At 52.7% G+C, this 24225-nt stretch overlaps 1 protein-coding gene across 3 annotated transcripts in view; it reads left to right on the top strand.

Moving 5' to 3' along the window:
* The window catches only part of cpamd8 (C3 and PZP like alpha-2-macroglobulin domain containing 8), a 447755-nt gene that overhangs the window by 31302 nt on the left and 392228 nt on the right, over window positions 1-24225 (top strand). For all 3 annotated transcript variants that reach the window (XM_072482392.1, XM_072482391.1, XM_072482390.1), the window contains 5 exons: window positions 5324-5378; window positions 6130-6243; window positions 8438-8522; window positions 9390-9498; window positions 13999-14226. In XM_072482392.1, coding sequence (XP_072338493.1) covers window positions 5324-5378; window positions 6130-6243; window positions 8438-8522; window positions 9390-9498; window positions 13999-14226 — 591 coding nt within the window. The remainder of the gene's footprint in view (window positions 1-5323; window positions 5379-6129; window positions 6244-8437; window positions 8523-9389; window positions 9499-13998; window positions 14227-24225) is intronic.

Below are 24225 nucleotides of genomic sequence, written 5' to 3'. Positions count from 1 at the left end.
CAGACACAGACCCCCGTCCCATCACCATGTGGGGGAATCACAGACACAGACCCCCGTCCCATCACCGTGTGGGGGAATCACAGACACCGACCCCCGTCCCATCGCCGTGTGGGGGAATAACAGACACCGACCCCCGTCCCATCACCGTGTGGGGGAATCACAGACCCCGTCCCATCACCGTGTGGGGGAATCACAGACACAGACCCCCGTCCCATCACCGTGTGGGGGAATCACAGACACAGACCCCCGTCCCATCACCATGTGGGGGAATCACAGACACAGACCCCCGTCCCATCACCGTGTGGGGGAATCACAGACACAGACCCCCGTCCCATCACCATGTGGGGGAATCACAGACACAGAACCCCGTTACATCACCGTGTGGGGGAATCACAGACACCGACCCCCGTCCCATCGCCGTGTGGGGGAATAACAGACACCGACCCCCGTCCCATCACCGTGTGGGGGAATCACAGACCCCGTCCCATCACCGTGTGGGGGAATCACAGACACAGACCCCCGTCCCATCACCGTGTGGGGGAATCACTGACACAGACCCCCGTCCCATCACCATGTGGGGGAATCACAGACACAGACCCCCGTCCCATCACCGTGTGGGGGAATCACAGACACAGACCCCCGTCCCATCACCATGTGGGGGAATCACAGACACAGACCCCCGTCCCATCACCAGGTGGGGGAATCACAGACACAGACCCCCGTTACATCACCGTGTGGGGGAATCACAGACACAGACCCCCGTCCCATTACCATGTGGGGGAATCACAGACCCCGTCCCATCACCGTGTGGGGGAATCACAGACACAGACCCCCGTCCTATCACCATGTGGGGGAATCACTGACACAGACCCCCGTTCCATCACCGTGTGGGGGAATCACAGACACAGACCCCCGTCCCATTACCATGTGGGGGAATCACTGACACAGACCCCCGTCCCATCACCGTGTGGGGGAATCACAGACCCCCGTCCCGTCACCGTGTGGGGGAATCACAGACCCCTGTCCCATTACCATGTGGGGTAATCACAGACCCCCCGTCCCATTACCATGTGGGGTAATCACAGACCCCCCGTCCCATGACCGTGTGGTGGAATCTCACACACAGACCCCCGTTCCATCACCGTGTGGGGGAATCACAGACCCCTGTCCCATTACCATGTGGGGTAATCACAGACCCCCGTCCCATCACCGTGTGGGGGAATCACCGACCCCCGTCCCATCACCGTGTGGGGGAATCACAGACACAGACCACCGTCCCATCACCGTGTGGGGGAATCACAGACACAGACCCCCGTCCCATCACCGTGTGGGGGAATCACCGACCCCCGTTCCATCACCGTGTGGGGGAATCACAGACACAGACCCCCGTCCCATCACCGTGTGGGGAAATCACAGACACATACCCCCGTCCCATCACCATGTGGGGAAATCACAGACACAGACCCCCGTCACATCACCGTGTGGGGGAATCACCGACCCCCGTTCCATCACCGTGTGGGGGAATCACAGACACAGACCCCCGTCCCATCACCGTGTGGGGAAATCACAGACACAGACCCCCGTCCCATCACCATGTGGGGGAGTCACTGACACAGACCCCCGTCCCATCACCGTGTGGGGGAATCACAGACCCCCGTTCCATCACCGTGTGGGGGAAATCACAGACCCCCGTCTCATCACCGTGTGGGGGAAACACAGACCCCCGTCCCATCACCGAGTGGGGGAATCACAGACCCCCGTCTCATCACCGTGTGGGGGAATCACAGACACAGACCCCCGTCCTATCACCGAGTGGGGGAATCACAGATACAGACCCCCGTCCCATTACCATGTGGGGGAATCACAGACCCCGTCCCATCACCGTGTGGGGGAATCACAGACACAGACCCCGTCCCATCACCGTGTGGGGGAATCACAGACACAGACCTCCGTCCCATCACCGAGTGGGGGAATCACAGACACAGACCACCGTCCCATCACCATGTGGGGGAATCACAGACACAGACCCCCGTCCCATCACCGTGTGGGGAAATCACAGACACAGACCCCCGTCCCATCGCCGTATGGGGGAATCACAGACACAGACCCCCGTCCCATCACCGTGTGGGGAAATCACAGACACAGACCCCCGTCCCATCGCCGTATGGGGGAATCACAGACACAGACACCCCGTCCCATCACCGTGTGGGGGAATCACAGACACAGACCTCCGTCCCATCACCGAGTGGGGGAATCACAGACACAGACCACCGTCCCATCACCATGTGGGGGAATCACAGACACAGACCCCCGTCCCATCACCGTGTGGGGGAATCACAGACACAGACCCCCGTCCCATCACCATGTGGGGGAATCACAGACACAGACCCCCGTCCCATCACCGTGTGGGGGAATCACAGACACCGACCCCCGTCCCATCGCCGTGTGGGGGAATAACAGACACCGACCCCCGTCCCATCACCGTGTGGGGGAATCACAGACCCCGTCCCATCACCGTGTGGGGGAATCACAGACACAGACCCCCGTCCCATCACCGTGTGGGGGAATCACAGACACAGACCCCCGTCCCATCACCATGTGGGGGAATCACAGACACAGACCCCCGTCCCATCACCGTGTGGGGGAATCACAGACACAGACCCCCGTCCCATCACCATGTGGGGGAATCACAGACACAGACCCCCGTTACATCACCGTGTGGGGGAATCACAGACACCGACCCCCGTCCCATCGCCGTGTGGGGGAATAACAGACACCGACCCCCGTCCCATCACCGTGTGGGGGAATCACAGACCCCGTCCCATCACCGTGTGGGGGAATCACAGACACAGACCCCCGTCCCATCACCGTGTGGGGGAATCACTGACACAGACCCCCGTCCCATCACCATGTGGGGGAATCACAGACACAGACCCCCGTCCCATCACCGTGTGGGGGAATCACAGACACAGACCCCCGTCCCATCACCATGTGGGGGAATCACAGACACAGACCCCCGTCCCATCACCAGGTGGGGGAATCACAGACACAGACCCCCGTTACATCACCGTGTGGGGGAATCACAGACACAGACCCCCGTCCCATTACCATGTGGGGGAATCACAGACCCCGTCCCATCACCGTGTGGGGGAATCACAGACACAGACCCCCGTCCTATCACCATGTGGGGGAATCACTGACACAGACCCCCGTTCCATCACCGTGTGGGGGAATCACAGACACAGACCCCCGTCCCATTACCATGTGGGGGAATCACTGACACAGACCCCCGTCCCATCACCGTGTGGGGGAATCACAGACCCCCGTCCCGTCACCGTGTGGGGGAATCACAGACCCCTGTCCCATTACCATGTGGGGTAATCACAGACCCCCCGTCCCATTACCATGTGGGGTAATCACAGACCCCCCGTCCCATGACCGTGTGGTGGAATCTCACACACAGACCCCCGTTCCATCACCGTGTGGGGGAATCACAGACCCCTGTCCCATTACCATGTGGGGTAATCACAGACCCCCGTCCCATCACCGTGTGGGGGAATCACCGACCCCCGTCCCATCACCGTGTGGGGGAATCACAGACACAGACCACCGTCCCATCACCGTGTGGGGGAATCACAGACACAGACCCCCGTCCCATCACCGTGTGGGGGAATCACCGACCCCCGTTCCATCACCGTGTGGGGGAATCACAGACACAGACCCCCGTCCCATCACCGTGTGGGGAAATCACAGACACATACCCCCGTCCCATCACCATGTGGGGAAATCACAGACACAGACCCCCGTCACATCACCGTGTGGGGGAATCACCGACCCCCGTTCCATCACCGTGTGGGGGAATCACAGACACAGACCCCCGTCCCATCACCGTGTGGGGAAATCACAGACACAGACCCCCGTCCCATCACCATGTGGGGAATTCACAGACACAGACCCCCGTCACATCACCGTGTGGGGGAATCACCGACCCCCGTTCCATCACCGTTTGGGGGAATCACAGACACAGACACCCGTTCCATCACCGTGTGGGGGAATCACAGACCCCCGTCCCATCACCGTGTGGGGAAATCACAGACCCCTGTCCCATCACCGTGTGGGGGAATCACAGACACCCGTTCCATCACCGTGTGGGGGAATCACAGACCCCCGTCCCATCACCGTGTGGGGGAATCACAGACCCCGTTCCATAACCGTGTGGGGGAATCACCGACCCCGTTCCATCACTGTGTGGGGGAATCACAGACCCCCATCCCATCACCCCGTGGGGGAATCACAGACCCCCGTCCCATAACCGTGTGGGGGAATCAGCGACCCCCGTTCCATCACCGAGTGGGGGAATCACAGACACAGACCCCCGTTCCATCACCGTGTGGGGGAATCACAGACACAGACCCCCGTCCCATCACCGAGTGGGGGAATCACAGACGCAGACCTCCGTCCCATCACCGTGTGGGGGAATAACAGACACCGACCCCCGTCCCATCACCGTGTGGGGGAATCACAGACGCAGACCCCCGTCACATCACCGTGTGGGGGAATCACAGACACAGACCCCCGTCCCATCACCGTGTGGGGGAATCACAGACACAGACCACCGTCCCATCACCGTGTGGGGGAATCACAGACCCCGTCCCATCACCGTGTGGGAGAATCACAGACACAGACCTCCGTCCCATCACCATGTGGGGGAATCACAGACACCCAACCCGTCACCTTGTGGGAGAATCACAGACCCCCATCCCATCTCCGTGTGGGGGAATCACGGACCCCTGTCCCATCACCGTGTGGGAGAATCACAGACACAGACACCCAACCCGTCACCGTGTGGGATAATCACAGACCATGTCCCATCACCGTGTGGGGGAATCACAGACCCCGTCCTATCACCATGTGGGAGAATCACAGAAACAGACCCCTGTCCCATCACCGTGTGTGGGAATCACAGACACAGACCCCCGTCTGGGGGAATCACAGACCCCGTCCCATCACCGAGTGGGGGAATCACAGACACAGACCCCCAACCCATCACCATGTGGCGGAATCACAGACCCCTGTCCCATCACCGTGTGGGGGAATCACAGACCCCTGTCCCATCACCGTGTGGGGGAATCACAGATCCCCGTCCCATCACCGTGTGGGGGAATCACACATATGGATGTGGTCCATGAAATGGTTGATGCAGCGAATATCGAGAATTGTTTGCTTAATAATCAGTCTGTGACTATTCCTTGAGTCCTCAGTTTCTCTCCAATTGCCAGTGTATGTGTCTCTCTTTTTCTTTTTCTCTCTCTCTCCCTCCCAGGATCCCCGAGGGTCTCGGATGATCCAATGGAACGACCTGAAGCCAGTGTGTTGTGGTGAGTCACGAGCAGTGAATGTGTCTGTGAGATGGGTTAGACAGACCCTCTGTTCCTATCCGAGTACCAGGACATTCGACCATGGGTAGCATCACAATCCTATCCTTCCTAAACTCGCACACGCGTATCTTCCAGCCACAGTCACTGGATCATAACTGGGCACAGGAATCCCAGCAATTTTGCCCTCCCTGACAGACACTGGCATGAGGTGACTGAGGAATGACCTGAACTTGGCACTTCTTTCTCAATTCGAACCCAATCTTTTGTTTGTAATGCAGCCACGGGATGTGGGTGTCACTCCAAGGCAAACGTTTATTGTCAACCCCTAATTGCCCTTGCGAATGCGACAGTGAGCTGCTGCCTTCTCGAAAACGGTGAACGGCTTGCTTGGCCGGTTCAGAACTGGTCACATTGCTGTGGGTCTGGAGCGACGTGCGGTGCGCCAGATGGGTTTTTGTAACAATCGGGTAGTTTCGCGTGGGCCATTATTAAGAAGTTCTTTTGTGAGTGTGCGAGCGTGTTTGGAGACTGGGTTGGGTTGAAACCTCAAAGACTTGGGGGCCCAGGTGTCAGCCTCAGTGTCAGCATTGTATCATCGGCCTGTGCCCACAATGGCATCAGTGGGGACAGTGCAGCTTCTGCCTGAATTCCGGAAAGCGCTTGTCAAAATGGTGTTTTATCTGGAACAGAGAATTGTGCAAATAAACCGCCTCAGCCCCCAAAATAATCACCGGTCTTTGCTTAATTTCAGGCGTTGTAAATATGAGTTTTCCGCTATCGGAGCAGCCAGTGCTCGGAGAGTGGATAATCTTCGTACAGTTGCAGGGTTACAGCTACAACAAAACCTTTGAAGTTCAGAGATATGGTGAGTGTGTCGGACATTTTGTTTAATTCCTGCCTCCCTCCCCACCCCCGGCACAGACCGTCAAGGGCTGTCTCTTAGTGATTGTACCCGTTGGGTTGCGAACCACAACGGGTGTGTTTAATCGGTGTGTTGTGCGGGATTCCTGCAGGATTGAATTCTGTGACAAGTTGGTGCTGCTCCCGACAGTTCAGCGAGGAAGTGGTCCACAGGGCGGGGAGTTCCTCTGCTCCTGACAGTTCAGCGAGGAAGTGGTCCACAGAGCGGGGAGTTCCTGACTCAGTGGTTGCCACCGACTGAGGTTGAAAGCTCCCAAGATAAACAGAACTTTAACATTTCTCTGTCAACTCCTAGTTATTTTGGCAGGAGTATTGCCCAAGAGACACAGCCTGTTTTTAATTCATTGAAAGTGGGTTGCCTGGTAACCAAATGCTGTTAGTTCAATGCTGTAAAGGAGGTGGAAGATGAGCATTTGCTGACTGCCTGCCTTGAGTCTGATGGATTCTGGTGATGGGCTGAAAGGTGGAGTTTACCTGATTCCAATTCCCCATCAACCGCAATCTTGTGTGAAGATGCCCCCCACCCCCTCCCTCGGGGCAGTTAGTGGTGAAGGGGAAGGAGTTTTAATCCACTCTCTGGTGCCCAGCCAGGAAGTGATTGAAAAAAAAACATAGGTCCGAGCTGTCATATTCCAAAAAGCCATATTCCCATCTCTTGGGCAACAGGCGTATTCTCAGGGGAGGGGGATCCACTTCTCTACACAAACCCAAACTCAGTCCCATTTGGCAACTAATCCCCCCTCCACCTTCCCTAATTTGACCTCCCTCGCAATCATAGATCATAGAATTTACAGTGCAGAAGGAGGCCATTCGGCCCATCGAGTCTGCACCGGCTCTTGGAAAGAGCACCCTACCCAAGGTCCACACCTCCACCCTTTCCCCATAACCCAGCAACCCCACCCAACACTAAGGGCAATTTTGGACATTAAGGGCAATGTATCATGGCCAATCCACCTAACCTGCACATCTTTGGACTGTGGGAGGAAACCGGAGCACCCGGAGAAAACCCACGCACACACGGGGAGGATGTGCAGACTCCGCGCAGACAGTGACCCAAGCCGGAATCGAACCTGGGACCCTGGAGCTGTGAAGCAATTGTGCTATCCACAATGCTACCGTGCTGCCGCAATGTCCCATGACCCTTCACAGCATTGACACAGAGCTACTTAAGGAAATATTTGCACCGGTATCCATAAGCTTGATCAAAGATGTAAGCATTAAGGTGTGTCTCAAGGGAGGAAAGCAAAGTGGGGAAGTTCGGGGAGGGAATTCCAGAACTTTGGACCCCAAGGAGCTAAAGGCTCGACTACCGATGATGGAGATTAACATCGGGGATGAGCAAGAGGCCAGGATTGGAGGAGCGCAGAGATCTCCGAGGAATGAAGGAATTTGAAAATAAGGAAGAGAATTTTAAAGTGAAGAGCTAACGTGTGCCAGAGTGGTACTTAACAGGATTGGGTGTGAGTTAGGACTTGAGCAAGAGAATTTTGGGTGGCCTCTCACCGGGTTGAGATAGCAGAGCAGCCAGGAGTGCATTGGAATAATCAAGTCTCGACGCAACAAAGGAAGAATGAGGGTTTCAGCAGCCGATGAGCTAAAACAGGGGCAGGGCTGGGTGGTGTTATGGAGGTCAAAATAGGAGAGCTGAGTGATGGTACAACTATGAGGTTGGAAGCTCTTTTCCGAATGATATATAGTTGACAGGGAGTCAGTCGCTGGGGAGCGGAGATTCTGGTGGGGATTGGAGACGATGTCTTCAGTCTTCCCACTGCTAAATTGGAGGAAATACCTTCTCACCCAGTACTGGATATTGAATAAATAGATTTAAGGTGATTGACCAAAGAATCGGAGGTGACGCGAGGAAAGTGTGGTGGAAGCAGATTCGATAACAACTTTCAAAAGGGAATTGGATAGATAGGCGAAAATGGAAACATTTGCCAGGCCGTGGGGAAATTTGGAATAAGCTGATGCCGGAATGATAGGCTGAGGGACTTTCTTCCCTGTGAATGGCTGTGATTTCTGGTGAATTATAATCTGGTGTAGACTGTGGACAAGAGTGGGTGCTCACTCTGTAAAAACGTTTACACTGAAGCTGTGTATTGACCTGACTGTAACGACCATCTTTATTTCCAATGTAGTTTTACCGAAGTTTGAATTGGTCATTGACCCGCCCAGGTATATCCAGGACCTGAACAGGTGTGAGGAAGGAACTGTCCGTGCCAGGTAAGATACGGAACTTGTGAAAGGTCATCAGCCTGAAACACGGGGCTGGATTTTGAGCCCTCGTGGAGGTGGAAACTGAGGCAGCTGGGGTGTTTTAAAAAGCTTCGCCAGCTCCATCCCACCCCTTTGAGCCATTTTCCCAGAGGCAGGATGGAAGGGCAGCAGCGTTACCTGTCCACAAACAATGGGCAGCCAATTGTTGGAGGCTCACTGAGATTTTCCAGGGGGTGGCGAGGTGGGGGGAGGTCAGTTTAGCTGTCTGGAGGCAGCCTTATGCCGCCAGACCTGTGGGCCAGCAATCCAGGCAGGTATAGAGACCCTCCCAGGCTGCCCTACAGCTCGTGCTGGACTGGCCTTGATGCCACATGAGTGAAGAAGACCCGCCCAGCGCAACACGGGACACTAAGATCACTAAATGCTGACATCTCCCTAGCAACCAGAGATCAAATGAATGGGAGTCTCGATAATTCTCCTTGCGATCAAGATTAATCCATAGAAAATTTGGTTTGAATGTTCTCCTGTGCCCCTCGTGCCTGGTTGGATGGTGGGTATTAATAATAATAATAATAATAATAATCGCTTATTAGTGGTAGGTTGAAGCTTCCAGCATTAAAGGAATGTAAATTGGAAATAAAATCATCAACGCGGAAGTCCTGTTGTTGATGGGGTGGGCTGGGAGGGTGGCAAACCCTTTCCCCCCACTTCATGCTCGTAACTGATCGCCAGTTGTTTTCTGAAATCGATTGTGAATATTTCTTTAATGTTGGAGAGGCAGAAAAGTTCAGGGCCCAGGAGGAGGTTTTCCACCAGAGCTGGTGGTATCAACTAATCATCTCTCTCCCTCTGCGTGATTCCTGTCTCTACCAGGTACACGTTTGGGAAACCGGTGTTGGGGAGATTGACAGTGAACATGACGGTGAATGGAGTGGGCTACTATCGACATGAGCTGGGACACCCTGTGGTGAAGACCATGGAGGTACAGAGCTTCTGGCTTTCTGAGTATAATGCAGCTACTAATAAGTGTTACAGATTGAATCGTTTTCATTTCAGGATGTCCCCATTACGCACTCCCAGGACAGGTACAGCACGGGGTTAGATACAGAGTAAAGCTCCCTCTACACTGTCCCATCAAACACTCCCAGGACAGGTACAGCACGGGGTTAGATACAGAGTAAAGCTCCCTCTACACTGTCCCCATCAAACACTCCCAGGACAGGTACAGCACGGGGTTAGATACAGAGTAAAGCTCCCTCTCCACTGTCCCCATTACGCACTCCCAGGACAGGTACAGCACGGGGTTAGATACAGAGTAAAGCTCCCTCTACACTGTCCCCATCAAACACTCCCAGAACAGGTACAGCACGGGGTTAGATACAGAGTAAAGCTTCCTCTACACTGTCCCCATCAAACACTCCCAGGACAGGTACAGCATGGGATTACATACAGAGTAAAGCTCCCTCTACACTGTCCCCATCAAACACTCCCAGGACAGGTACAGCACGGGGTTAGATACAGAGTAAAGCTCCCTCTACACTGTCCCCATCAAACACTCCCAGGACAGGTACAGCACGGGGTTAGATACAGAGTAAAGCTCCCTCTACACTGTCCCCATCAAACACTCCCAGAACAGGTACAGCACGGGGTTAGATACAGAGTAAAGCTTCCTCTACACTGTCCCCATCAAACACTCCCAGGACAGGTACAGCATGGGATTACATACAGAGTAAAGCTCCCTCTACACTGTCCCCATCAAACACTCCCAGGACAGGTACAGCACGGGGTTAGATACAGAGTAAAGCTCCCTCTACACTGTCCCCATCAAACACTCCCAGGACAGGTACAGCACGGGGTTAAATACAGAGTAAAGCTCCCTCTACACTGTCCCCATCAAACTCTCCCAGGACAGGTACAGCACGGGGTTAGATACAGAGTAAAGCTCCCTCTACACTGTCCCCATCAAACACTCCCAGGACAGGTACAGCACGGGGTTAAATACAGAGTAAAGCTCCCTCTACACTGTCCCCATCAAACACTCCCAGGACAGGTACAGCACGGGGTTAGATACAGAGTAAAGCTCTTGTCTACACTGTCCCCATCAAACACTCCCAGGGCAGGTACAGCACGGGGTTAAATACAGAGTAAAGCTCCCTCTACACTGTCCCCATCAAACACTCCCAGGACAGGTACAGCACGGGGTTAGATACAGAGTAAAGCTCCCTCTCCACTGTCCCCATTACGCACTCCCAGGACAGGTACAGCACGGGGTTAGATACAGAGTAAAGCTCCCTCTACACTGTCCCCATCAAACACTCCCAGAACAGGTACAGCACGGGGTTAGATACAGAGTAAAGCTTCCTCTACACTGTCCCCATCAAACACTCCCAGGACAGGTACAGCATGGGATTACATACAGAGTAAAGCTCCCTCTACACTGTCCCCATCAAACACTCCCAGGACAGGTACAGCACGGGGTTAGATACAGAGTAAAGCTCCCTCTACACTGTCCCCATCAAACACTCCCAGGACAGGTACAGCACGGGGTTAGATACAGAGTAAAGCTCCCTCTACACTGTCCCCATCAAACACTCCCAGAACAGGTACAGCACGGGGTTAGATACAGAGTAAAGCTTCCTCTACACTGTCCCCATCAAACACTCCCAGGACAGGTACAGCATGGGATTACATACAGAGTAAAGCTCCCTCTACACTGTCCCCATCAAACACTCCCAGGACAGGTACAGCACGGGGTTAGATACAGAGTAAAGCTCCCTCTACACTGTCCCCATCAAACACTCCCAGGACAGGTACAGCACGGGGTTAAATACAGAGTAAAGCTCCCTCTACACTGTCCCCATCAAACTCTCCCAGGACAGGTACAGCACGGGGTTAGATACAGAGTAAAGCTCCCTCTACACTGTCCCCATCAAACACTCCCAGGACAGGTACAGCACGGGGTTAAATACAGAGTAAAGCTCCCTCTACACTGTCCCCATCAAACACTCCCAGGACAGGTACAGCACGGGGTTAGATACAGAGTAAAGCTCTTGTCTACACTGTCCCCATCAAACACTCCCAGGGCAGGTACAGCACGGGGTTAAATACAGAGTAAAGCTCCCTCTACACTGTCCCCATCAAACACTCCCAGGACAGGTACAGCATGGGGTTAGATACAGAGTAAAGCTCCCTCTACATTGTCCCCATCAAACACTCCCAGGACAGGTACAGCGCGGGGTTAGATACAGAGTAAAGCTCCCTCTACACTGCCCCCATCAAACACTCCCAGGACAGGTACAGCACGGGGTTAAATACAGAGTAAAGCTCCCTCTACACTGTCCCCATCAAACACTCCCAGGACAGGTACAGCACGGGGTTAGATACAGAGTAAAGCTCCCTCTACACTGCCCCCATCAAACACTCCCAGGACAGGTACAGCACGGGGTTAGATACAGAGTAAAGCTCTTGTCTACACCATCCAATCTATGCCCCATAACACCCAACGCATCCGGAAGCAGCAAACCCTTTCCTGCAGCATGTGAATTCTGGGTGGTGCTGACTTGAAGGTTGTTTGCTGCAAATGGATTGTAATGTTCCTGTCCTGGGTTAAACTGACATTAGTTAAAGCAGTGACACCCTGAAAAGTGAAGCTGTAGCACAAAGTGGAACTGTCGTCAGTTTGTACGAGTTTAGAAACTCCCTTGGATCTGACCTAGAATGATTGGTAACAGAATCTTATAGAGTCATGGATGTTTACAGCATGGAAACAGGTCCATCGGCCCAGCTTGTCCATGCCGTCCAGTTTCTATCACTAAGCTAGTCCCACTTGCCCGCATTTGGTCCATATCCCTCTATACCCACCCTGCCCATGTAACTGTCTAACTGCTTTTTAAAGGACAAAATTGTACCCGCCTCTACCACTGCCTCTGGCAGCTCGTTCCAGATGCTCACCACCCTCTGTGAAGAAATTTCCTCTCTGGTCTCTTTTGCATCTCTCCCCTCTCACCTTAAACCTATTCCCTCTAGTTCTAGACTCCTCTACCTTTGGGGAAAGTGGCGGCAGCATGATGGCGCAGTGGGTTAGCCCTGATGCCTCACGGCGCCGAGGTCCCAGGTTTGATCACGGCTCTGGGTCACTGTCCGTGTGGAGTTTGCACATTCTCCCCGTGTTTGCGTGGGTTTCGCCCCCACAACCCAAAGATGTGCAGGGTAGATGGATTGGCCGCACTAAATTGCCCCTTAATTGGAAAAAATGAATTGGGTACTCTAAATTTATAAAAAGAAAAATCTTTGGGAAAAGATATTCACCTTATCGATGCTCATACCTTATCTACCTTTCCTTATAGCAAAGGACGAGGCTATTTCGCCATCGTTCCTGTACTGGCTCTTGTGTAGGAGTGATCCAATTAGTCCCACTTTGCCTGCTCTTTACCAATAACCCTGCAGTTTTTCATGTTAAATCCAATTCCCTTTTGAAAGGGAACAACAGAAGTAGGAGCATTTTTTTTTTTAAACAAACGCCGAATCTGAAATGCATTGTCTCCTTTAACATGAAAAAGGCCTGTTGTTTTTTTGCCAAATTCTTTAAATCTGCCTCCTCTGGTTATCGAACCATCTGCCAGCAGAAACAGTTACTCCTTATTTATCCTATAATCTTTATTGTCACAAGTAGGCTTACATTGACACTGCAATGAAGTTACTGTGAAAAGCCCCTAGTCGCCACACTCCAGCACCTGTTCGGGGACACAGAGGGGGAATTCAGAATGTCCAATTCACCTAATAAGCACGTCTTTCGGGACTTGTGGGAGGAAACTGGAGCACCCGGAGGAAACCCACGCTGACATAGGGAGAACATGCTGACTCAACACAGACAGTGACCCAACTGAGCTATACGAGCCCATCAGAATCTTGTATAATAGTCTAAATCACCTCTTCGCCAACAATCCCAGTTTCTCCACATAACTGAAGTCCCTCATCACTGGCACCATTTTGATAAATCTCCTCTGCATCCTCTCCAAAGTCTTGACAACGTTCATAAAGTGTGGTGCCCAGAATTGAACACACTACTACTGAAGACTAACCAGTCATTGATAAAGGTTTAGTATAATGTTTCTGTACCCATTGCCTCTATTAATCAAGCCAGACATCTCAATATTGCTTTTTTAATGGGCTTTCCCAACTTGACCATCATTAGATTTAAAAAAAAAGAAAATATTTCATTAAGGCATTTATAATTTTAACAATTTTAACCGTCAGGTTTCACTAAGAACAAAACAATATGACCAACACATACCCCAGTAACAAACCTCAGCCAACATGGCTTACACAAACAGGACCTCCTTTTAAATATATTTATATATATATACCCCAGGTCTCTCTGTTCCTTCTCACCCTTTTCATACTGCACCATCTAGTTTATGTTGTTTCTCCTTATTGTATTTCAAAACAGAATGCCTGACTTCTAAACTCTTGACTTCCACAGATTGACGGGTCAGCCACATTTCCCATTTGTGCGAAGGAAATGATGCCTGTTGATGTTCCCGATCATTTCCGTGGTTCAGTAAACATCTGGGCCTCGGTGACGAGTGTAGACGGCAGTAAACAGATCACCTCAGACGACTCGACCCCAGTTCACAAGCAGCTCATCGACATCAAGTATTCCCAGGACACCCGCAAGCAGTTCAAACCAGGACTTCCCTACAAAGCCAAGGTCAGACCACCAGGAGGTTGGGGTAAAATCCAGGTGCACAATTTCTATAAAACACGAACAAATGACATCCGATTTGACTTTCTCCTCTTGACCTTCTCGACCTTTCTGCAGCCTTTGACATGGTTGATCACACCACCCTGCTCCAAAGCATCATCCAGCTGGGTTTGACTACACTGCCCTGGTTCTGTTCTCATCTATCTGATCATATCAGTGGCTACTACCTCTGGTGACCCCCAAGGATCTATCCTTGGACTCCATCTATTTCTCATCTACATCCTGCCTCTCAATGAGATCATGTTAGTTTTCACGTGTGCATTGAGGACACCTAGCTCTACCACATCACCACCTCTCTCGCCGCCTGTCTGACATTCAATAGTGGTTGAGCAGAAATTTCTTCTAATTAAGTAGGAGAAGACTGCCGCCATTGAGTGGAATCTTTTGGAGGGGATGTGGGCATCGCTGGGCCAGCATTTGTTACCCATCCTTAATTGCCCTTGAACAAATGGCTCGGTCATTTCCAAGGCAGCTAAGTGTCAACTACATTGCTTTTTGACATTTTTTTTATTTTTATTTTTTGTTATTTTTATTTTTTTAATTTAGAGTACCCAATTATTTTTTTTTCCAATTAAGGGGCAATTTAGCGTGGCCAATCCACCTACTCTGCACATCTTTGTGTTGTGGGGGCGAAACCCACGCAAACACGGGGAGAATGTGCAAACTCCACACGGACAGTGACCCAGAGCCGGGATCGAACCTGGGACCTCGGCGCCGTGAGGCAGCAGTGCTGACCCACTGCGCCACCGTGCCGTCCGTGTCAACTACATTGCTGTGGGTCTGGAGTCACATGTAGACCAGGTAAGGACAGCAGATTTGCCTCCCTGAAGGACATTAGTGGACCTGATGGGTTTTTTAAACAATCGACTTTGGTTTCATGGTCCTCGATGATTCCAGATTTCTTTATGCCATGGTGGGATTTGGACTCGGGTCCCCCCAGCATCATCCTGGGCCTCTGGATTATTAGTCCAGTGACAATACCACTGTACCACCACCTCCCCCTGCCCATGTGAGTCCCGCGTTGCCTCCTTTTGGGAGGCGCCGTCGCACCGTGTGCTGTCCTGTCCCCCCCCACTTTATTAATAACAGTGGGGGTGGAATGAGGCCCTTAGTTGGGCATTAATTGCTCACTCAAGGGCCTCAATCGATGATGGGGCGGGAACCCTATCCACGGGTCTTTCTCCACAGACTTAATCGAGGTGGGGGACCCCAGGTGGAGGTGGGGGACCCCACCATCCTCCTGACCCCCTCCCACCTGATTTAAGTGCCCCCACCCCATCCCACGCCTCCAGGGAGGGCATTAAATTCCACCCCATTGTCTTCTGAGACCATCACAAACTCTGCTTCCCAGCCCCTGACTCCATCCGCCTCCCTCGCAACTATCTGAAGCTGAAGCAGGCTGTTTGCAACATGATATATTTGTCCTCGAGATGAGCTGCTGATGACGCACCACCTATTTCCACCTCTGTTTAAGTTGCCCGAACCGGCCTTGCTGGAAACCTCATCTCTGATTCTTACCTTGAGGCTTTGCGATTCTGATGCAAAGCTCACCTCCCACATTCTGCCCTCTGTCAATCTGACATATTTCAAAACTCTGCTGCCTGCATTCGATCTTGCGTCAGGTTCTGTTCAGGTATCTTTGGTGTGCTTGCTGACTCGCACTGACTTCCCAGTCTGAAATATTACAAATAATCCCCTGTGTACCCCCCTACCTACGTCCCTGCTACAACCTGGAGTTCTGGGGCGTCATTCTCCGACCCCCCGTCGGGTCGGAGAATGGCCGTTGGCCGCCGTGAATCCCGCCCCCGCCGAAGTCTCCGGTACCGGAGATTGGGCGGGGGCGGGAATCGGGCCGCGCCGGTTGGCGGGACCCCCCGTTCAATTCTCCGGCCCGGATGGGCCGAAGTCCCGCCCAGAAATTGCCTGTCCCGCCGGCGTAAATCAAACCTGGTATTTACCGGCGGGACCAGGCGGCGTGGGCGGGCTCCGGGGTCCTGGGGGGGGCGCGGGGCGATCTGGCCCCGGGGGGTGCCCCCACGGTGGCCTGGCCCGCGATCGGGGCCCACCGAACGCGGGCGGGCCTGTGCCGTGGGGGCACTCGTTCCCTTCCGCCTCCGCTACGGCCTCCACCATGGCGGAGGCGGAAGAGACTCTCCCCACTGCGCATGCGTGGGAAACTTTCAGCTGACGCTCCCGCGCATGCGCCGGGAAACTGTCAGCGGCCCGCTGACGCTCCCGCGCATGCGCCGCATTTCCGCGCCAGCTGGCGGGGCAACAAACGCCATTTCCGCCAGCTGGCGGGGCGGAAATCCCTCCGGCGTCGGCCTAGCCCCTCAATGTTGGGGCTAGGCCGCCAAAGATGCAGAGCTTTCCGCACCTTTGGGCCGGCGCGATGCCCGTCTGATTGGCGCCGTTTTTGGCGCCAGTCGGCGGACATCGCGTCGTTGGGGGAGAATTTCGCCCCTGTTCATTGATGGGATTTAGTGTTGGAGCCTGAAGTCTGGATAAACTGAGCAGCACTTTTTGGCTCACGAGGAGGTTATCCTGGGGCCAGGACACTGATTACACCAGAAGCCTTGTTGGATTCCAGCTCCTGACTGACTATAATGCCACTGACAGCTGCTTATTACTGGCGTATGCAGCCGCCCAGTGTTCAGCACAGAGGCAGAGTTGGGATCTTGGAGTCATTGCTCATTACTGCAGACATTGTCTGACTGGTTTCATTCAGAATGAAGCAAAATTGGGAACAAAAATTCAGAGTAAAATGAAAAGATTTGACCCATTAACTAACTCTGGGGGAAAATGATCTTGATTGATCACAGGCTTCATGTGTTGTCAGACTACTTGTTAACCCTGAAGTTACAATTAAGTCTAACATGATTGGGAGGTTCTTTCGTATCATGGTTGCCCTGTGGGGTACGATTTCATGCAAATAGCCTTTCTTTTGTCCTCACTCCCACAGTGGCTTGACACAACCAGCTATTTGACTGAATGGGGCATCACAGCTGAACCCACTGCTTTCTTTCACTGACACCCCCGCATGTGGAGGCCAACACCCGATAGTGAACAGGAACCCGGCAAGATTTCCTGTCTCTGAATCGTCAATAACATGGCAGGAATCAACCACTGCGATGGTGAAAATCCATCACCATTTATACCAAACTCCTCTTTGCTAGATCAAGTTAATCCCACTGCCCCACTCTCTCTCCCCATAGCCTGATATTAATCCCAAACTACTCGCACTGGCCTGCTCGTTCCCCAAAGCCCTTTCTCAATTTCAAACTAATCCAACTGCCCGGCTCCCTCCCCATTGCCTGTATCAATCCCAGACTAATCCAACTGCCCAACTCCATCCCCGTAGCCCTGTATCAATCCCAGACTAATCCAACTGCCCAACTCCATCCCCGTAGCCCTGTATCAATCCCAGACTAATCCAACTGCCCAACTCCATCCCCGTAGCCCTGTATCAATCCCAGACTAATCCAACTGCCCAACTCCATCCCCGTAGCCCTGTATCAATCCCAGACTAATCCTACTGCCCAACTCCATCCCCGTAGCCCTGTATCAATCCCAGACTAATCCAACTGCCCAACTCCATCCCTGTAGCCCTGTATCAATCCCAGACTAATCCAACTGCCCAACTCCATCCCCGTAGCCCTGTATCAATCCCAGACTAATCCAACTGCCCAACTCCATCCCCATAGCCCTGTATCAATCCCAGACTAATCCAACTGCCCAATTCCATCACCATAGCCCTGTATCAATCCCAGACTAATCCATCTGCCCAACTCCATCCCCGTAGCCCTGTATCAATCCCAGACTAATCCAACTGCCCAACTCCATCCCCATAGCCCTGTATCAATCCCAGACTAATCCAACTGCCCAACTCCATCCCCGTAGCCCTGTATCAATCCCAGACTAATCCAACTGCCCAACTCCATCCCCGTAGCCCTGTATCAATCCCAGATTAATCCATCTGCCCAACTCCATCCCCATAGCCCTGTATCAATCCCAGACTAAACCAACTGCCCAACTCCACCCCCGTAGCCCTGTATCAATCCCAGACTAATCCATCTGGCCAACTCCATCCCCGTAGCCCTGTATCAATCCCAGACGAATCCATCTGCCCAACTCCATCCCCGTAGCCCTGTATCAATCCCAGACTAATCCAACTGCCGAACTCCATCCCCGTAGCCCTGTATCAATCCCAGACTAACCCAACTGCCCAACTCCATCACCATAGCCCTGTATCAATCCCAGACTAACCCAACTGCCCAACTCCATCACCATAGCCCTGTATCAATCCCAGACGAATCCATCTGCCCAACTCCATCCCCGTAGCCCTGTATCAATCCCAGACGAATCCAACTGCCCAACTCCATCCCCATAGCCCTGTATCAATCCCAGACTAATCCAACTGCCCAACTCCATCCCCGTAGCCCTGTATCAACCCCAGACTAATCCAACTTCCCAACTCCATCCCCATTGCCTGTATCAATCCCAGACTAATCCATCTGCCCAACTCCATCCCCGTAGCCCTGTATCAATCCCAGACTAATCCATCTGCCCAACTCCATCCCCGTAGCCCTGTATCAATCCCAGACTAATCCATCTGCCCAACTCCATCTCCATAGCCCTGTATCAATCCCAGACTAATCCAACTGCCCATCTCCATAGCCCTGTATCAATCCAGGACTAATCCAACTGCCCAACTCCATCTCCATAGCCCTGTATCAATCCCAGACGAATCCATCTGCCCAACTCCATCCCCATAGCCCTGTATCAATCCCAGACTAATCCAACTGCCCATCTCCATAGCCCTGTATCAATCCCAGACTAATCCAACTGCCCAACTCCATCTCCATAGCCCTGTATCAATCCCAGACGAATCCATCTGCCCAACTCCATCCCCATAGCCCTGTATCAATCCCAGACTAATCCATCTGCCCAACTCCATCCCCATAGCCCTGTATCAATCCCAGACTAATCCAACTGCCCAACTCCATCCCCGTAGCCCTGCATCAATCCCAGACTAATCCAACTGCCCAACTCCATCCCCATAGCCCTGTATCATTCCCAGACTAATCCATCTGCCCAACTCCATGCCCGTAGACCTGTATCAATCCCAGACTAATCCAACTGCCCAACTCCATCCCCGTAGCCCTGTATCAATCCCAGACTAATCCAACTGCCCAACTCCATCCCCATTGCCTGTATCAATCCCAGACTAATCCATCTGCCCAACTCCATCCCCGTAGCCCTGTATCAATCCCAGACTAATCCATCTGCCCAACTCCATCCCCATTGCCTGTATCAATCCCAGACTAATCCATCTGCCCAACTCCATCCCCATAGCCCTGTATCAATCCCAGACTAATCCATCTGCCCAACTCCATCCCCATTGCCTGTATCAATCCCAGACTAATCCAACTGCCCAACTCCATGCCCGTAGACCTGTATCAATCCCAGACTAATCCAACTGCCCAACTCCATCCCCATAGCCCTGTATCAATCCCAGACTAATCCATCTGCCCAACTCCATGCCCGTAGACCTGTATCAATCCCAGACTAGTCCAACTGCCCAACTCCATCCCCGTAGCCCTGGATCAATCCCAGACTAATCCATCTGCCCAACTCCATCCCCATTGCCTGTATCAATCCCAGACTAATCCAACTGCCCAACTCCATGCCCATAGACCTGTATCAATCCCAGACTAATCCAACTGCCCAACTCCATCCCCGTAGCCCTGTATCAATCCCAGACTAATCCTACTGCCCAACTCCATCCCCGTAGCCCTGTATCAATCCCAGACTAATCCAACTGCCCAACTCCATCCCCATTGCCTGTATCAATCCCAGACTAATCCATCTGGCCAACTCCATCCCCGTAGACCTGTATCAATCCCAGACTAATCCAACTGCCCAACTCCATCCCCGTAGCCCTGTATCAATCCCAGACTAATCCTACTGCCCAACTCCATCCCCGTAGCCCTGTATCAATCCCAGACTAATCCAACTGCCCAACTCCATCACCATAGCCCTGTATCAATCCCAGACTAATCCATCTGCCCAACTCCATCCCCGTAGCCCTGTATCCATCCCAGACTAATCCAACTGCCCAACTCCATCCCCATAGCCCTGTATCAATCCCAGACTAATCCAAATGCCCAACTCCATCCCCGTAGCCCTGTATCAATCCCAGACTAATCCATCTGCCCAACTCCATCTCCATTGCCTGTATCAATCCCAGACTAATCCAACTGCCCAACTCCATCTCCATAGCCCTGTATCAATCCCAGACTAATCCAACTGCCCAACTCCATCTCCATAGCCCTGTATCAATCCCAGACTAATCCAACTGCCCAACTCCATCCCCATAGCCCTGTATCAATCCCAGACTAATCCATCTGCCCAACTCCATCCCCATAGCCCTGTATCAATCCCAGACTAATCCAACTGCCCAACTCCATCCCCGTAGCCCTGCATCAATCCCAGACTAATCCAACTGCCCAACTCCATCCCCATAGCCCTGTATCATTCCCAGACTAATCCATCTGCCCAACTCCATGCCCGTAGACCTGTATCAATCCCAGACTAATCCAACTGCCCAACTCCATCCCCGTAGCCCTGTATCAATCCCAGACTAATCCAACTGCCCAACTCCATCCCCGTAGCCCTGTATCAATCCCAGACTAATCCTACTGCCCAACTCCATCCCCGTAGCCCTGTATCAATCCCAGACTAATCCAACTGCCCAACTCCATCACCATAGCCCTGTATCAATCCCAGACTAATCCATCTGCCCAACTCCATCCCCGTAGCCCTGTATCCATCCCAGACTAATCCAACTGCCCAACTCCATCCCCATAGCCCTGTATCAATCCCAGACTAATCCAAATGCCCAACTCCATCCCCGTAGCCCTGTATCAATCCCAGACTAATCCATCTGCCCAACTCCATCTCCATTGCCTGTATCAATCCCAGACTAATCCAACTGCCCAACTCCATCTCCATAGCCCTGTATCAATCCCAGACTAATCCAACTGCCCAACTCCATCTCCATAGCCCTGTATCAATCCCAGACTAATCCAACTGCCCAACTCCATCCCCATAGCCCTGTATCAATCCCAGACTAATCCATCTGCCCAACTCCATCCCCATAGCCCTGTATCAATCCCAGACTAATCCAACTGCCCAACTCCATCCCCGTAGCCCTGCATCAATCCCAGACTAATCCAACTGCCCAACTCCATCCCCATAGCCCTGTATCATTCCCAGACTAATCCATCTGCCCAACTCCATGCCCGTAGACCTGTATCAATCCCAGACTAATCCAACTGCCCAACTCCATCCCCGTAGCCCTGTATCAATCCCAGACTAATCCAACTGCCCAACTCCATCCCCATTGCCTGTATCAATCCCAGACTAATCCATCTGCCCAACTCCATCCCCGTAGCCCTGTATCAATCCCAGACTAATCCATCTGCCCAACTCCATCCCCATTGCCTGTATCAATCCCAGACTAATCCATCTGCCCAACTCCATCCCCGTAGCCCTGTATCAATCCCAGACTAATCCAACTGCCCAACTCCATCCCCATTGCCTGTATCAATCCCAGACTAATCCATCTGCCCAACTCCATCCCCGTAGCCCTGTATCAATCCCAGACTAATCCAACTGCCCAACTCCATCCCCATTGCCTGTATCAATCCCAGACTAATCCATCTGCCCAACTCCATCCCCATTGCCTGTATCAATCCCAGACTAATCCATCTGCCCAACTCCATCCCCACAGCCCTGTATCAATCCCAGACGAATCCATCTGCCCAACTCCATCCCCATAGCCCTGTATCAATCCCAGACTAATCCATCTGCCCAACTCCATCCCCATAGCCCTGTATCAATCCCAGACTAATCCAACTGCCCAACTCCATCCCCGTAGCCCTGCATCAATCCCAGACGAATCCAACTGCCCAACTCCATCCCCATAGCCCTGTATCATTCCCAGACTAATCCATCTGCCCAACTCCATGCCCGTAGACCTGTATCAATCCCAGACTAATCCAACTGCCCAACTCCATCCCCGTAGCCCTGTATCAATCCCAGACTAATCCAACTGCCCAACTCCATCCCCATTGCCTGTATCAATCCCAGACTAATCCATCTGCCCAACTCCATCCCCGTAGCCCTGTATCAATCCCAGACTAATCCATCTGCCCAACTCCATCCCCATTGCCTGTATCAATCCCAGACTAATCCATCTGCCCAACTCCATCCCCATAGCCCTGTATCAATCCCAGACTAATCCATCTGCCCAACTCCATCCCCATTGCCTGTATCAATCCCAGACTAATCCAACTGCCCAACTCCATGCCCGTAGACCTGTATCAATCCCAGACTAATCCAACTGCCCAACTCCATCCCCATAGCCCTGTATCAATCCCAGACTAATCCATCTGCCCAACTCCATGCCCGTAGACCTGTATCAATCCCAGACTAGTCCAACTGCCCAACTCCATCCCCGTAGCCCTGGATCAATCCCAGACTAATCCATCTGCCCAACTCCATCCCCATTGCCTGTATCAATCCCAGACTAATCCAACTGCCCAACTCCATGCCCATAGACCTGTATCAATCCCAGACTAATCCAACTGCCCAACTCCATCCCCGTAGCCCTGTATCAATCCCAGACTAATCCTACTGCCCAACTCCATCCCCGTAGCCCTGTATCAATCCCAGACTAATCCAACTGCCCAACTCCATCCCCATTGCCTGTATCAATCCCAGACTAATCCATCTGCCCAACTCCATCCCCGTAGCCCTGTAACAATCCCAGACTAATCCAACTGCCCAACTCCATCCCCGTAGCCCTGTATCAATCCCAGACTAATTCAACTGCCCAACTCCATCCCCGTAGACCTGTATCAATCCCAGACTAATCCAACTGCCCAACCCCATCCCCATAGCCCTGTATCAATCCCAGACTAATCCTACTGCCCAACTCCATCCCCATAGCCCTGTATCAATCCCAGACTAATCCAACTGCCCAACTCCATCCCCGTAGCCCTGTATCAATCCCAGACTAATCCTACTGCCCAAATCCATCCCCGTAGCCCTGTATCAATCCCAGACTAATCCAACTGCCCAACTCCATCCCCATTGCCTGTATCAATCCCAGACTATTCCATCTGCCCAACTCCATCCCCATTGCCTGTATCAATCCCAGACTAATCCATCTGGCCAACTCCATCCCCGTAGACCTGTATCAATCCCAGACTAATCCAACTGCCCAACTCCATCCCCGTAGCCCTGTATCAATCCCAGACTAATCCTACTGCCCAACTCCATCCCCGTAGCCCTGTATCAATCCCAGACTAATCCAACTGCCCAACTCCATCACCATAGCCCTGTATCAATCCCAGACTAATCCATCTGCCCAACTCCATCCCCGTAGCCCTGTATCCATCCCAGACTAATCCAACTGCCCAACTCCATCCCCATAGCCCTGTATCAATCCCAGACTAATCCAAATGCCCAACTCCATCCCCGTAGCCCTGTATCAATCCCAGACTAATCCATCTGCCCAACTCCATCTCCATTGCCTGTATCAATCCCAGACTAATCCAACTGCCCAACTCCATCTCCATAGCCCTGTATCAATCCCAGACTAATCCAACTGCCCAACTCCATCTCCATAGCCCTGTATCAATCCCAGACTAATCCAACTGCCCAACTCCATCCCCATAGCCCTGTATCAATCCCAGACTAATCCATCTGCCCAACTCCATCCCCATAGCCCTGTATCAATCCCAGACTAATCCAACTGCCCAACTCCATCCCCGTAGCCCTGCATCAATCCCAGACTAATCCAACTGCCCAACTCCATCCCCATAGCCCTGTATCATTCCCAGACTAATCCATCTGCCCAACTCCATGCCCGTAGAC

Source organism: Scyliorhinus torazame, chromosome 18 (assembly GCF_047496885.1).
Source record: "Scyliorhinus torazame isolate Kashiwa2021f chromosome 18, sScyTor2.1, whole genome shotgun sequence".
NCBI lineage: Eukaryota > Metazoa > Chordata > Chondrichthyes > Carcharhiniformes > Scyliorhinidae > Scyliorhinus > Scyliorhinus torazame.
This window is presented reverse-complemented; position numbering and strand designations above follow the sequence as displayed.